Source organism: Rhinolophus ferrumequinum, chromosome 23, assembly GCF_004115265.2.
Source record: "Rhinolophus ferrumequinum isolate MPI-CBG mRhiFer1 chromosome 23, mRhiFer1_v1.p, whole genome shotgun sequence".
NCBI classification, from domain to species: domain Eukaryota; kingdom Metazoa; phylum Chordata; class Mammalia; order Chiroptera; family Rhinolophidae; genus Rhinolophus; species Rhinolophus ferrumequinum.
In genome coordinates this window covers 20,469,869-20,486,101 of record NC_046306.1, presented here as the reverse complement: position 1 = coordinate 20,486,101, position 16,233 = coordinate 20,469,869, and the positions used below count along the sequence as shown (strand labels likewise).

The window sequence follows — 16,233 nt, the reverse complement described above, 5'->3', positions numbered from 1 at the left end:
TAACTCAACTTGTTGCGTTGAGTAAAAATCTAACACTTTTATTTAGTAAATTTTAACTTAGTACCTCTGTATCATCTCTGTATCATGTCGCCTGTCACGGGTTGAATTGTGTCCCCTATGTCTCAGAGGGAACACGGCCCTGCTGACACCTTGAATTCAGGTTCTAGCCTCAAGAACTGTGAGAGAATGATTTGGTGTTTTAAGTCACCTAGTTTGTGACTACACCTAGGAAAGGAATCCACCACCTTCTCCATGAAGCCTTCCCTGATCCTCTAAACAGAAGTGATCTCTCCTGAATGCCCACAGTATTTACTATCTCATTTAAACCACCCTTTCCCCTCTTTTTTGATTTATGTTCACATCACTTCCCCAGATGAATTAGTTTCCTGAAAGGCAGAAACTAATTACTCATCAACTGTGTATGTCTCTCAATGCTGGTAGGCAGGCAACATATACTGACTAAACTAATCAAATTTCTCTCCACACTTACTTATTCTAATCTCAGTGCTTCTGAGTCATCTCCACATACCACTGAAGAATTACACCTTGAAGAACTCAGTTAAAGGCTCATTTTCTTTAGGAAGCATTCTTAGATTCAACTTTACTTATATTAGTTATATCAATATATTTCACACTGATATGTGCGTGTATGTATGTGCACACACTGCTGCTAACTAATATCTACAATGAGGAAGAATGTTTAACAAATCCATTATTTAGGGTCTACTGATCTGAATCTGGGCAGATGCTGGTTTGCCTGCCTTCTTACCTTTACTGGTATTTGGTAGTTAACCACAGTGTGTTTGAATTTCTCCAAGTGTTTGAATTTTTTAAAGTCTGTATTTTATAGAAGCGGCAACCTTACTTCCATACAACATTTAAAATTATGGCAAAGGACTTAACCTAATGCATAATTTCCCTTAGTAAAATCCAAAACAGGAATTTGATTCACAAATTTGCAACTATGTCCTCATATGAGAGACAGCTGCTGTCCGATTTTTAGAAAATGTACATAAATGGTACTATGGAACTAATACCAGTTTCATATTCAATGGTTCAATATCAGTAAAGGAGCTGGTTAATGGGAACTTTCCTTGCCTCCTTTGTGTGTGTGGAAGGGGGGATTTGCAGCTGGTTAATGCTAAATACAATCCTAAATACCTATTGGAAGTATAAATACCCTCTGAATTCAGTGATCAGTAACAGTATTAACTGACATAGCTTTTCCCCCCAGCTTTATTGAGATATAATGAATACAACATTGTATAAGTTTAAGGTGCACAAGATGGATAATGCATATATGGAGAAATATATAACAAGTATAACAAGGTTAGTTAATACATTTACATCCATCACCTCACTAACTACCGTTGTGTGTGTGTGTGGTGAGAACATTTAAGATCTACTTTCTTAGCAACTTTCAAGTGTATAATACTTTGCTATAGTCACCATGCTGTCACCACATTAGATTCCCAGGAACGTATCCATCTTGTAACTGGAAGTTTGCACGCTTTGACCAACATCTCCCCATTTCCCCCACCTTCCAGCCCCTTGCAACCACCATTCTACTCTGTTTCTGAGTTTAGCTTTTTAACTGACATAGTTAATATTAATTCATCATTAATAGTCCAAATGACATAGAACATACAGTTCTTCACAAGTCAAAGAAGATGTGGTTCTGGCCTTTTGCTTTATGGGATTTACTCGTATATATAAAATATAGTTCATCACCAAATTCTAGGGCTGCATTACTCCCCCCAATAAAGCCATAGTACTCCCTTTATGCACATATTTACATATACCTCTAGTCGTTTATTAATTAACTCAGTAAATGTTTACTGAGCTCCTAGGCAGCTGCCTTAAATCTTTTTAGAATAAGGTGACTTAGAAAAAGATTAAATTTTTAAAAATAAATAAATGTGCCAGACAACACACTAGATAGACAATGGGGCCAGAGGGAAAGAGGAACAGACACAGGCCCAGCCTTCAGGGAGCACCCAATCTAGTGAAGAGGGAGAGGTAAACTAGTTCACATCTCTCCCTTCTCTCCATGCTATTCCTACACTTCACGACCAGGCTTACTTTCTTAATATACAATTTTAATTATGTCACCATATGACCAAAAATTTTCGCGGACTCCCCATTACTTAGTCGATTAAGTCTAAACTTCCCAATTTGAAAAAGGATTCAAAGCCTTCCATGATTCGGTTGTATACTACGCAGAGACTAAGAGCACAAGCTTTGGAATTGGACTGCCTGGACTCAAGCTCTTTCTCCATCAATTGTTAGCTCTATTCCTCAGTTTCTTTATCTATAAAAAGTGATTAAAAACAGTGCTTATCTCAAAGGGTTGTTGTAAGGTTTAAATGAAATATGTATAAAATGCTTGGCACATTATCTGGCAAATAGTGCAAAAAATGTGAGCTACTACGATTATTATTGTTGTGGTTGCTCAATCTCCATTTCCAGCCTTACCTCCAACGACAGCCCTATTACAATGTTGTTCTTCAGCCAAACTGGACTCTTTCCTATCTCCTAAACACCCATTTCTACAATCTTGCTTTCACTCAGTGTGCAAAAAACTGTCTCATCTCCAAGTATTATGATCCTAACCCTTCTCGGCAGCCCCACTCAAAGGCCGCCTTTCAGGTAGCATTCTCGATTATCCCAGCTCTGTCACACATTACATACATTGCACACGACCCTTACACCTTGGCTAGATTCATCTTTGTATCCTACAGAGTTATAGACCAATGTACATGGTAGGGCTCAATAAATGTGTGACAAATCAATGAATTCCTAAACTTCCTCTCTGTCATCCAACTGCTTTCTTGGAAAACAGCTCTACATCACAAGTGAAAAGAGCTCTTCTCTACTACTTCATAAAACTGGCCAACTAATTTTCTTTTCTATCACCAATGTGGCAATTTCTAATGTAGCACCCAGCATATAGACAATGCCTAAATAGCCAGTGCTGTGAACTGAATTTCACCTCATCTTTTAATTTCAATTATTTTATTCATTCTGATCAAGTATGACTCAGCCTTAGACATAGATTTATTTTTTACCTGCCCACAAACTCATCTGTCAATTTCTGGCCATTTTGACCCTATCCCAATCATTTATTGATTTAGGAGAGATAATATTTAAAACCTCAGTAAAGTAAAAACCAGAAAATTAAATGCCTACAGAGTGATAAAAGTAAATGAGCAAAGCAAGTGAGTAGTGAGGACTACACAGAAAACCAGGAAACACACATCCCACTTAAAAGCTTTGGCTTTTAATGTAGTCCTATGAGAGAATATGGGCTTGGTGTTGACAAATCTGAAATTTGTATAAATTTTTAAGACATTAAGAGAATTGTATGAACCAAACAAAAGGTGTCTGCAGGTCAAATTCAACCACAGGCTGCATCTTGTGCTACAGAAGTTCTCCGTAAAAGAAGTGTTGAGGTAGAAGTTCCATCCCAGCAGACAGTCTAAGGCTACAGTTACTAAAACTAATCGACCACCCACCCGGAAGCATCTCCTGCAGTACCTAGCCTGGTCTCAACCACTGTTTTGACCTGAAAACCAAATTAATTCTATGACTGTGTTCAGTATATCGACTCTCAGCTTAGTGCTGGGAATCCGAAATGAACAATGTACTAAATAACAGCTAACATTATCAAGTATTTTCTAGGTCCCACACTGTTCTACGTTACATGAATTAACTCAATCCTCACAACGATCCTATGAGATAAATACTATCATCCTGTTTTAAAGATGAGGAAACTGAGGCAACTTGTCCAAGGTCACACAATTAGCAAGCAGTGGAGCTGGAATTAGGACCTCAGACTCCACTAAAAGAGCTCACAATTTGAAAACAGAGACCATTCAATAAATGGTGCTGGGATAACTAATTATACATAAGGGGGAAAAAAGTGAAACTTGGCCCTAACTCTCACCATACACGAGAGCCAATTTGATCTAAATCAAAAATAAATCAGTAAAGACTCAAGAAGATAATATAAAGAATAACTTCAAAATCTTGGGAGAGGAAAAGATTGATAAATTCGACTTTATTAAAATTCAGGACTTTTTAACACGAGAACTTAAAAGAGATTAAAAAGATCAGCAACAAACTGGGAAATGACACCTGTAATACATGTAACCAACAAAGGATTAATAATCAGAAAATATAATCTTTTGAAAAAGACAACCCAATAGAAAAATGGCAAAACAAGTCCCAGCATGGTCTAAGCTCTGAAAACCTGGCACTATCACAGTTGCCACACAGCAGACCCCAAAACAGACCTTGGCATCACTGACCAATATAAAATATTCAGGGGTCTATGTCATGCCTCAGGTACACAGAGTATGGGGGACCCAGGCAGAAAGACAGAGCCTAGATGGTTTTTCTCTATCGTATAGGAACTGGGATGGCAAACCAGAAGTTGAACATCCACATGCAGACACCTAGATCAGGGACTGGCAAACGTCTTTGTTAAGGGTCAGATAGTGAATATTTTAGCTTTGTGAGCTATATATTTTCTGTCACAACCACTCAACTCATCCATTGGTAGTGTCAAAGCAACCAAAGACAATATGTTCGAGTGTGCCAGTGTTCCAATAAAACTTTATTTACATAAACAGGTGGTAGGCCAGATTTGACTGATGGGCCATCGTTTGAGGACCCCTAACATAGACAGCTGTGATTTCCCTACACTCTAGGAATATTTTCCCTGCCTTTTATGTCTGCTAACACTTACCTCTGATTTCCTTAAGCAAAAACTACACCGCATTTGACAGCTTTGCAATGGTTTCCAAAAGTCTTTATGACTCTACCAAAAAACATCTTCCTTATTATCTGTGACAATTCTCACCTCATTTTCCTTTTATATTTTTTTAATCTCTTTGACAGCCACTATCCCACACTAAAAATCTGAGAAATTCCCTTTCTCATCACTCACAATGTCAATTATCAACACCTGAAAATTCTAATGCTGTTCAATGTTCAAAGCCTCTGCCTTTGTTCAAGCCCTCATTACTTCTTCCCTGCTCTCCAGTCCACCTTCCTGAAGAATATCCATTTATCTCCTAAAAATTAAACTTCATCATCCAGTCCCCTCCTTGAAGACCTTGAATGCCTATCAGCTAAGGATCCAGTTCAAACTCCTTAGCAAGGTCCTTCACAACCAGATTCCGACCAACTTTCTCAGTCTCATCTTTGACACCCCTCTCCCTCTCCTCCCTCCATCCCCCCATGGTACCCACAAGGTTAGGCCTTCCTGCATTAGAAAGACCCAGAACAAATGGATCATGTTGCTTTATATATGGATGGTATATACATATTGAATATCGAAAATCTTATTGCTATGAATGTCCTCGCAACCTTTTTGTTGAAAGTCCTTTTTGATTATATGGGAGCCCTATAATGTCTCATGACTGATTTGCATACCTTCCCTCAGAGCTCTCCCATAACCCATGTGAACTTTGAACTCTTCTCTATTCTGATCAAACTTCAATTAGCTTGATCATGATAGAGATCCTGGATCTCTACCATTGTTCAGTTTTGTTTTGTTTCTAGTTTGTGTGTGTGTGTGTGTGTGTGTGCCCCTTTGCTGTACAGTAAACACCTAGAAGAGAAGGCGCATCTCTTAAAACTTGAGAAAGTTAGAAGTCAAAAGGGCCCTGAAGATAACTTCTTTGCACAAATGGAGATGGGCTATAATAGAAATTATCAAATAGCTGGTTACCTATACATTTTTTTGTATCCCTCTGAGTCTCTGAAGTGACAAACTGATTACAGAAACAAAATAAATTAAGAGTTCTTTGATATAAACTGCCATGCTTGACTTGTTAACATTTTTCTCCCAGCTAGCAAATTCCTCTAAGGCAGGAGTATGTTGAATGAGGCAGCGACCTGAGTTCCAGTAACACCCTCTGCTACTAACTTTTAAGATCTTGAGAAGTCAACTTTACCTTTCCATGTCTCAGCTAAAATCACTACATCATCTGAAATCATTACATGATCTCTAAGGCCTCTGTCGTTTTTACACATTCATTCCTTCTTCACCATTCTTACTGGCTTCAATAACTTCTTTCTGATGACCTCCCCAGGTGACCCAGCTCTTAAAACAGTGGGCTGTCCCCTTCCAGGGAAGACACCTTGGGTCACCGCCCACAAACAGCCCGGTCCCTCCTTTTAAAGACACACACAAACTCTCCAAGTTGATGGAGGCTTTCTCTTTTTGCCAACCAGTTCCACTCTCTGCACCCCTTTTGCTGGCTAGCTCCTGCACACAACTGCAGTCTCCCTTTTTTCTCTTCCTTATCAAACTCTTCCCTTTTTGTTGCACCCCCCTCCGCCATAGAGAGTGGATAATCCTGGGGGCACCTATGTCCTCAGGCCCGTAGGAATTATACGGTCTTGTAATTCAGCCCCGCGACTCCAAGGACTGCCCCAATCTGATACCTGCGTCTGTACCCAAAGAGCCCCCATTTCTAATCAACCCCTTCCTCTTCACCCAAAGAAGTGCCACAGCCCTGACAGCCTGAACTCGGACCCCACGCCCCTCCGGGGTCCTACCTGCCCTGGGGTCCTGAACACCACCCACAGCCTAACCCAGTTCCAGGTCCTGCTCACCCAAGTCCCACAGACCCCGACCCCGGTTCCGTTTGGACCTAGTATCCCTAGTCCACGACCCTGGCCACGACCCCACGTCCGGCTCCCGCCAGTTCCTTGGACCTGGAACGCCACCCCATGCGTCTAGACCCCGGCCGGCCCTGCACTCCCTCAATGCCCCAGACCCGGCGTCCGACACCCTCTTCAACCCGGCCGGGCCTCCGCTCCCTCCAGCGCCCCCGCCCGCCGGCCCGGGGCCCGCTCCCCAACATGGCGACGGGGACACGAGCCCGGCGGGCGGGCGGGGCGGCTCCCGGCCAGGCCCGCACAGAAGCCGTGCCGCACGGCCAGCCGGCGCCATTTTCCCGCGCCAGGCCCGGGCGCCGTCTCCTTCTAGCGTCGCCAGCCGGGCCGGGACCGTGGACGCCCGGCGGGCCCACCCCTTACGGGCCAGCGTCGCCGTCACCTCACCTGAGCGCGGCCCCAGCCCTCCCGGGCGGGCCTCGGAGCACCGGCCCGGGCCGTCCGTGCCCGCGGCCCTCCGTGAGTGCGTCCGTCCGTCCTCGCGTGCGCCCGTCTATTCGGCCGTCGGCGCCCGGCCGCCAGCAGCCCGACCCGGCAGGGCCTCAGGGAGCCGGCGGGGAGGGGGATGGGCCGGACCGGGCCGGGGAGGGAGGGGGAGGGAGGGAGAGAGGGAGGGAGTGCGGGAGGGGGCGGGGCGGGGCGGACTAGAGGTGGGTGGGGCTGGTCACGTGACCAAACGTCCCCGAGCGCGCGAGGCGGAGCGCGCACCGGCTCACTTGGGTGCAGACCTTAGGGCCCAGACAGGGTGGATCTGTCTCCTGTAGCTGCAATATCGCAAGTGGCACCTGCCCCCACTTCAGAGTCACTGTGCAGCCCTATAGGTGCCCTCTGGCTGAGTGTTCTTGGGCAACTCCGTTCTCCAAGCCTCAATTGACCCATCTGAAATACGGGGATAATAATACCAAAGAGGAAATGAGGAAAGCATGGAAAGCACTTGGTACAATGCCTGACAGATAGTGTCATATGGTGATAAAGATAACCTTTAGCCTTTATTATTATTTGCCTATAAGTTCTTCTCTGTCTTTTCCCATCACCATCACCCCAGCAAGCTCAGTAGGTGCCCTCCCTGCTCCTCAAATGTAGGAAGGCCTCTCCAGTACCGGACCTGATGTCTGTCATGCAGGCCTGGATTCAAGGGCAGTCCTTGGAGTCGCGGGGCTGAATTACAAGACCGTATAATTCCTACGGGCCTGAGGACATAGGTGCCCCCAGGATTATCCACTCTCTATGGGGGAGGGGGGGTGCTACCAATTCACTCTTGGTAGCTGTGTGATTTTCTTTGTCTCTGAACCTCAGTTTCATCAGCTGTAAAATGGGAATTAAGGGTCTGTTTCTGTGATGCAGAAGCATCACAGAAGACAGAAGACGAGCAGATGGATTGTAAACTGATTGCAAAGCTCAAGAATACTGGTCTCATCTAAGAAAAGGAGTCTTTCATTCCACGAATATTTATTGAGCACACACTGTGTGCTTGACTCCCCTCCAATCTATTCTCCACCCTGCTGTCAGAGTAATGTCAGTAAGTCAGAAATCTGATCATGTCCCTCCCCTGTTTGAAACTATTTGATGGTTCCACACTGCTCTTAAGGTAAAGACCAAATAGATGTCTTACTGTTGTTCTTCCCACATCTCCAGACTTATCTCAGGGCCCTCTTCCCTTGTGTGGACTGCAACTACAGTGATCTCCTTCACATATTGCATTTCCCCCTTCTCAGGACACTGGCATATGCTGACCCTCAGCCTAAAATGCTCTCCCTGCTAGATAACTCATCAGCCCTCAGATACCAGCTCACACATTTCTTCCCCAAGAGCACCTTCCCTGACCACTCACTTCCCAGGCGGTTTCTCTTGCTTGTTCTCGATAGGATGTACTAAGTTGTTTATTCCGTCTTTACCACTGACTGGACTGTGGACTCCATAAGAAGAGAGACTTTGTCCATTTTGTTTACTTCTGTTTCCTCAGCACATAACACAGTGCCTGGCACAGAGGAGGCGCTCAATAAATATTTGTTGTAGGTATGAATCCTAGCACAAAGTGCTGGGCCCAAGAGGGCAGAGAAAAATAAAGAGAACCACACGCGGCCACAAGGGGGCACCTTAGACTTTTGAGCCTATGAAATTAACACCAAAAGGATTTACAAAAAGAGCCTGGAAAAAAAGTTTTTTAAAAGATTTTTCTTTTAACTTTTAAAAAGTGAGGTATAATTTACATAAAGCAAAATGCAAACATTTTATGTGTATACCTAATAAATTTTTGCTTATGTTCCTGTGTTACTACCACCCAGATCAAGTTACAGAAATACCAACCCAGAAAGTTTCTTTTGTTCTCTCCCACGACCCCTCCCAGTCAATATTGGCTCCCCCAAAGGTAACCATTATTCTAACTTCTAGCACCTTAGATCAATTTTGACAGTTCTTGAACTTCATATAAACATACAAGCATGTACTCTTTTGTGTTAACCTGGAAATCTGGTATATGCAATCTGACATGTATCTTTAGATAATGATACAATAAATGAATTACTTGGTTAATTAATTAATATGAAAGACCAAATGAGAAACTCTGGTTATTTTATCCTGCAGAAACAAGGGTCCTACCAGAAGCCAGGTAACAGGTTGAGATGACATCATACACACCTCCAAATCTCATGAAAGTTTCTAGAGGTAAGAAAGCTCTGAAAGATTCTACAAGATTCTCGTAGGACAACAAAAATCCAATTTAAAAATGAGCAAAGGGGGGTGGTTCTCATAAAACAACAGAAATTCAATTTAAAAATGAGCATAAGAGGGTGGCTGGTTGGGTCAGTGTTTAGAGCGCAGTGCTCATAACACCAAATTCGCTGGTTCGATTCCCACATGGGCCAGTGAGCTGTGCCCTCCACAATCAGATTGAAAACAACAACTTGACATGGAGCTGATGGGTCCTTGAAAATACTGTTCCCCAATATTCCCCAATAAAAATTTAAATAAAAATGAGCAAAGGACTTAATAGACAGTTTCCGAAGAAGACATATAAATGTCCAATAAGCACATGAAAAGGCATTCAATAGCATTAATCATTAGGGATGGCTATTTAAAAAAAAAAAACAAAAACAAAACCACAAATATTGGTGAGGTTATGGAAAAATTGGAACCCTTTCACATTGCTGGTGGGAATATAAATGGTGCCACAGCTGTGAAAAAAAAATTGGTGGTTTCACAAAAAGTTAAACACAGAATTACCATCTTTTCCAACAATTCCACTTCTGGATATTTACTCAAAAAAAGTAGAAGCAAGGACTCGAAGAGATATATGTACACCCATGATCATAGCAGCATTTTTCACCATAGGCAAAACATGAAAGCAACCCGAGTGGGTAAACTAAATGAGTTATTTATATACAATGGAATATTATTCAGCCTTAAAAAGGGCAGAAATTTTCACACATGGATATACCTTGAAGACATAATGCTAAGTGAAATAAGGAAGTCACAAAAGGACAAATATTATATAATTCCTTTTATATGAGATTCCTAGAGTAGTCAAATTCATAGAGACAGAGTAGAATAGTGATTGCCAAGCACTGGAGGGAGGGGAGAATAGAGAGTTACTGTTTAATAGGTACAGTGTTTTAGTTGGGGAAAATGAAAAAGTTCTGGAGATGGATAGTAGTGATGGTTGCACAACAATGTGAATGTATTTAATGCCACTGTGCACTTAAAAATGGTGTAAATGGCGACATTTGTGTTGTATGGATATATTTTTTGCCATGATTTAAAAAATACACATATGCCAGAACCTGAGCCACTGTCCTCATTTTTTTCACCTTGTTATCAATGTCCTTAAACTGAAGGTCATGGGTTTTTCTGGGATTAGCAAGGATGCAGGGAGCTAGGAGACAGGGGCCCACTTGGGGACCTACACATCTGATAAGTGAAAACAGCAGGTGCATAGGCAACACAAATATTTGTTGCCCACAGGAAGGTAGCAAAGGAACAAAAACAGGCCATAGACGGCACTAACAATAGCATAGTGCTTACAAGACTGGACTTTGAAGCCAAAATACCCAAATTCAGATTCTAGTGTTGCCATTTATTAGTTATGTAACTTTGGGCAAATCCAACCTTCTTGTTATATACATGAGGAAACTGGGATCAAACAGAGAAAAATGACTTGTCCAACAGAGTCCAAAGTATTTTCTCCTTTATTTTGTTTGTTTTTTAATCCTTAACGTAGTTTTTATTTTATGTCCCTAATAGACTGTACCCTTTCCCAAAGAAAGTATTTTTGTAATATCATCACCTGTAATATAACAACTTTTTTGTGCTTCAGTTGCCTCATTTGTAAGGTGCAGATAATAAGGGTACGTTACAGATTAGAGGATTAGAGGATTAAATGAATTAGTAGAGGATTAAGTGAATTAGTACTTGTAAAATGTTTAGAAGAGTACTGAGCACTTATGAGGACTCAACAAGGAGCAGATTAACAGAGGTCTCTAAGGAGGTTATCAGGCTACTCACAGTTTGTTATGAGCAAGAAAAGCAGTCCTAAGACATCCAAGATATTCTGGATTCAGATTTGGGTAAAGAAAAAGCAAATCAATTGTTCTTTGATGTGAACAATTTGATTAACATTTATTGAACTTCTACGTTTAAATGTTTGTCCAAATGGGCTTATGCTTTGTAGTAAAAAGATTGATAGTGGATACTTGAACCACATCTTTAACCATCTAGAGAGCATCACCATTTTACTCTCTGCAGGGTTCATCACAACATTTCCAAACGACAAGATAACCACGTTTAGTTGGACAAATTGTGTCTTTCAGGAGGACATATCTAAGTGGGTGCCATTCACTGGTAGACATTATAATTATAAATTTATTGTGATAATTTACCAGCAGATGGCAGTAAAGTATCTTTTATTATAAAATCAGCTCAACAATTTTCAGACAATAAGAAATAAAGTACTTTGAAGAGGGGTCTACTTTATATAAAGTACTTTGTATAAAGGCTTCTACTTTGTATAACGGCTTAATATGGGCTTACTCTTAGGAACAAAAGATTGAAAAGTAGAAATAGAGTGTTAACAACACAATTGAAAAAAAATTAAAGAGTATCAAGAAGTGACCCCCCCCACAAAAAAAGGAGAAATATTCGTAGAACTTAAAAGCCTGTTTTGAAAAATATTCTGAAATTTTAAAACTTTTTGTTAGAGTATAAGATAAAGACATAAAAATACACAAATCATAAGTGTATGAAGCCTGATGCATTTTCACAAAGTGAATACACATCTAACCAACTCCCAAATCAAGAAAGAGAACATTACCAGCCCCACCAAAGCCCCTTCAAGTCTCCTTTGCAGTCATTACCCATGTCCCTGAAGGTAAACAGTATCCTAACTTCTAATTCCATAGATTAGGCTTGCTAGGTGTTAAACTTTATATAAACAGAATCATGTAGACTATACTTTCTTGAGTCTGGCTTCTTTTGCTCAATTTTGTTTTTGAGCTTCATTTATATTGTTGCATATACGCGTAGTTTGTTCCTTTGCATTGCTTCGTAGTATTTCATTATTTGAATATATCACAGTTTATTCTACTGGTGATGAGCATTTCAGTTTCCACTTTAGGTCTATTTTTAATAGGACTACTGTGACTATTCTTGTACATGTCTTTTTAAAACAGCTTTATTGAAATATATTTCATATACCATACAATTTATTCATTTAAAGTGTACAATTCAATGTTTTTTAGTATAGTCACCAATAGGTACAACCATCACCACAGTCAATTTTTTTTTTTAAGTGTATTTTTTCAGGACCCATCAGGACCAAGTCAAGTAGTTGTTTCAATCTATTGGTGGAGGGCGCAGCTCTCAGTGGCCCATGCAGGGATGGAACCAGCAACCTTATTAAGAGCACTGCGCTCTAACCAACTGAGCTAACCGGCCACCCCACCACAGTAAATTTTTTAGAACAATTTCATCACCTCAAAAAGAAACCCTGTACTCTTTAGATATTGCCCTTCTCCCTACCCTCCCCCCACTTCCCCATCCCTAAGCAACCACTACTTTGCTTTCTGTCACTATAGACTTGCCTATTCTGGATAATTCATATAAATAAAATCACACAGTATGTGATCTTTTGTGTGTGGCTTCTTTCACTTAGCATGTTTTCTGTGTTCATCCTTGTTGTAATGTGTCAGTATTTTCATTCCTTTAATGGCTGAATAATATTCCATTGTATGAATATACCATATTTTATCTATTCATCCATTGATAGACATTTGGGTTGCTTTCACCTTTTGGCTTTTGTGAATCGTATTGCTGTTCATGTACAAGGTTTTGTTCGAACACTTGTTTTCAGTTCTTTGGCATATATATCTTGGAGTGGAATTGCTGGGTCATATGGTAATTCTGTTTATCTTATCGAAGAAATGCCAATGGCTGCACTATTTTGCATTCCCACTAGCAATGTATGAGGGTTCCAGTTTCTCCATACCCTGGCCAATATTTGTTATTTCCTTTCTAAAAATGATTTAAAAATTACTATAGACGATCTATAATAATGTGGAGTGGTATCTTATTGTGGTTTAGATCTATATTTCCCTAGTGACTTACAATATTGAGCATCTTGTCATAGATTTATTGGCCATTTGTATATCTTTGTAGAAATATCTATTCAAGTCCTTTGCCCATGTTTTAATTGAGTTGTTGACCTGTGAGTGTTCTTTATATATTCTGGGTACTAGACCCTTATGAGTTATGTGGTAGCAAATATTTTTCTCATGGCGGGGGGGTTTGTCTTTTCACTCCTTTGATGGTATCCCTTGATGTACAAAAGGTTTTAATTTTGATGCAGTCCAATTTATTTTATCTTTTGTTGTTCATGCTTTTGGTGTCATATCTAAAGAACCATTGCTAAATTCAATGTCATGTGGATTTACTTACATGTTTCTGCCTAAGAGTTTTATAGTTTTAGCTCTTATATTTAGGGCTTTGACCCATTGTGTTTTCTGTATGTATTGTGAGGTAAAGGTCAAACTTCATTCTTTTTTATGTGGATATCCAGTTGTCCCAGCACCATTTGTTGAAGAGACTATTCTTTCTCCATTGAATGATCTTGGCACCCTTGTCAAAAATCAATTGACCATAGGTACATGGGTTTATTTCTGGACTCTTAATTCTATTCCATTGATATGTTTATCCTTATGCCAGTATTACACTGTTTTGATTACTGTAACTTTGTAGTAAGTTTTGAAATCAGGAAGCTTCATATCTTAACCAAGATGTGAAGGAAATACCAAAATATCCAATTTAAGAAGCATTACATCCAAATTAAGAGCTACTTGAGGCCTGAGAGAGTATCATAAAAACTCTTTAAATTGCAAAGTTCTTATCTCTTCATTTCATAGTCAATATGAGGTGAATTTTGTTTTCTATAGTAGATCAAGATAGTATACTCTAAATAAAGAAAAAGTGATTAAGAATGTAAAGTCCAGGAGAGCAAAGGGTTTGTCTGTCTTGTTCACTTGTATCCCCCATGTCTCAGGCAGTGCATGGCAGGGAGTAGACACTTAAGAAAATATTGTGGAATAAAATATGATATTTCATATACTCAGTAATTAAACATATTTTCCAAGATATCAGAATTTTCTTTTAAAAATAAGAATTGTTCCATTGAACAAATCTTTTATTCAATGCTGTCATTATTTGTATATTTAAGAAAGGAAATGACTCATGTGACCCCCTCCCTCCGAAAAAAAGCATGCTACATGGAAAGTCCTGTAACACCATCATTTGAAAGATGGCCTAGGCGAGTTGGTATGATTTACAGGCATGGCTCAAGCACCTAAAAATATCAGGACAGAGATATTCCAAGTTGCCTTGGAAACCACCCAAATATTCATTAATAGGAAACTGGTTAAACCTTACAATGAACTATGATGTATCATTATAAATAATTAATTAGGTAAATCCATATGTATTGATATCGACATGGAAAAATGCCCATGCTATATTGGTAAGTAGGAAAAAAAAGGGAGTTGTAGGCAGTGTGAATAATATAATCCCATTTTTATTTTTAAATAGAACAATATATGTTATATCTACAGAAAAAAAGGAGTTGGAGGAATATATACTAAATTATTGGATTTCTGGAAAGTTGAGATTTGGCGAGCATGGATCATTTATATTATATCTTTATGGAGTGTTAGATAATTGACACAACTATCAATATAAATTGATACAACATATCTGTAATCAGATAATAAAGTTTTGTTTATTTGTTTGTTTTATAGAGGAACAGTACATGATTTTTGTGTCAAACAGACTGCTTTTGAATCATGGATCTGCCAACTGTCAGCTGGGTGACCTTAGGCAATTACTTCACGTCTCTTAACCAAAATTTCCTCATTTATAAAATGGGGAAATCAATACCAACCACATGAAGACGTGCCTGTCTCATCAGTTTCATCTCATCCCATTATGCTCTCAGTATGCTCTAGAATAAGGGTCAGCAAACTACTGCCGTTAGGCCAAATTGAGCACTGTTTTTATAAAATAAAGCTTTATGGGAACATAGCTAGTTGTTTACATAATATCTGTGGTTGGTTTTGCACTACAACAGCAAAGTTGAGTAGTTACTACAAGGAACATATGGCCTCAAAGCATGAAATATTTACTGTCTGGACCTTTGCAGAAAAAGTTTATCAACCAACACCTGCTCGAGGAAGAAGACACCCGCATTCTTCCACTTCCTTTAACATGACACTCTCCTCACCACAGGACCTTTACACATACTGATCCCTTTGCCGAAAATGACAGTCTCACAGCTCACATCTATCCTGCTCATCCTCATCACCTCCCTGGGGAGGACTTTGCTGATCCCACCCCACTCCTGAATTAAATTAACTTTCCTGTTATACAGTCTCATAGCATCCCTCGTAGAGATTATCGTGATGGCAATTGCCCTAATTATCTGTGTCTTTATTTCTTTAATGTTTCATTCCCCTGTAGAACTGCAAACCCATAAAAAATAGTCTTGTTCAATGATGAATCTCCAGTGCCTAACAAAGTACCTGGAATATAATGGATGGATACATACATGCATGAATGACATAATCTGCAAAAGGTACTTACTGTCTGACATACTGTATAAAGTATACTTTATAACAAATAGTTCACATAATAGATGTGTAAATGGTTAAGAACACAAATTAAGAGTTGGACATCCTGAAATTGAACCCCAATTCTTCCATTTAATACATGAGGAACCTTTGACAAATCCCTTAACCTCTTTTTGCCATTTTTCCATCTGTAAAATGGGTATATTAGTATCTACCTCATGAGGTTTGTAATGAAGATTAAATAAAATTACCACATAATGTGTTTAGCATAGAGCCTGGCACACATTAAGTGTCCAATAGATGCTATCTATAATTATGGTTATTGGTTATCTTTGTAATTTTTATAGTGCAAGTCTTAGATAGATGGCAGACATTATTATGACCCCCACAAAAATGACTCGTTTGCCCTGGAGTCAGGAATACTGGGACAGGGTAAGCC

At 39.9% G+C, this 16,233-nt stretch overlaps 2 protein-coding genes across 12 annotated transcripts in view; one reads left to right on the top strand and one right to left on the bottom strand.

Moving 5' to 3' along the window:
- The window catches only part of NCOA6 (nuclear receptor coactivator 6), an 87,670-nt gene extending 80,388 nt beyond the window's left edge, over positions 1-7,282 (bottom strand). For 7 of the 8 annotated variants that reach the window (XM_033094433.1, XM_033094432.1, XM_033094436.1 and 4 more), the window contains exon 1: positions 7,078-7,282. The gene's annotated coding sequence lies outside the window, so the exon portion shown is untranslated. The remainder of the gene's footprint in view (positions 1-7,077) is intronic. The other variant, XM_033094441.1, reaches the window with a different exon arrangement.
- On the top strand, positions 6,869-16,159 carry LOC117015733 (vegetative cell wall protein gp1). 4 transcript variants are annotated; one of them, XM_033094451.1, is made up of 4 exons: positions 6,869-7,149; positions 8,976-9,058; positions 9,274-9,354; positions 15,685-16,159. In XM_033094451.1, the coding sequence occupies exons 1-3, from the start codon at positions 6,877-6,879 to the stop codon at positions 9,308-9,310; spliced, it is 393 nt and encodes a 130-aa protein (XP_032950342.1). In that variant the 5' UTR covers positions 6,869-6,876; the 3' UTR covers positions 9,311-9,354; positions 15,685-16,159. The 4 variants fall into 4 exon arrangements, 3 of the variants coding, with proteins under 3 accessions (XP_032950342.1, XP_032950341.1, XP_032950343.1); XM_033094450.1 differs by having other exon boundaries at positions 14,967-16,159; XR_004421791.1 differs by lacking the exon at positions 8,976-9,058 and having other exon boundaries at positions 14,967-16,159.
- The last annotated feature ends 74 nt before the right edge of the window (positions 16,160-16,233 follow it).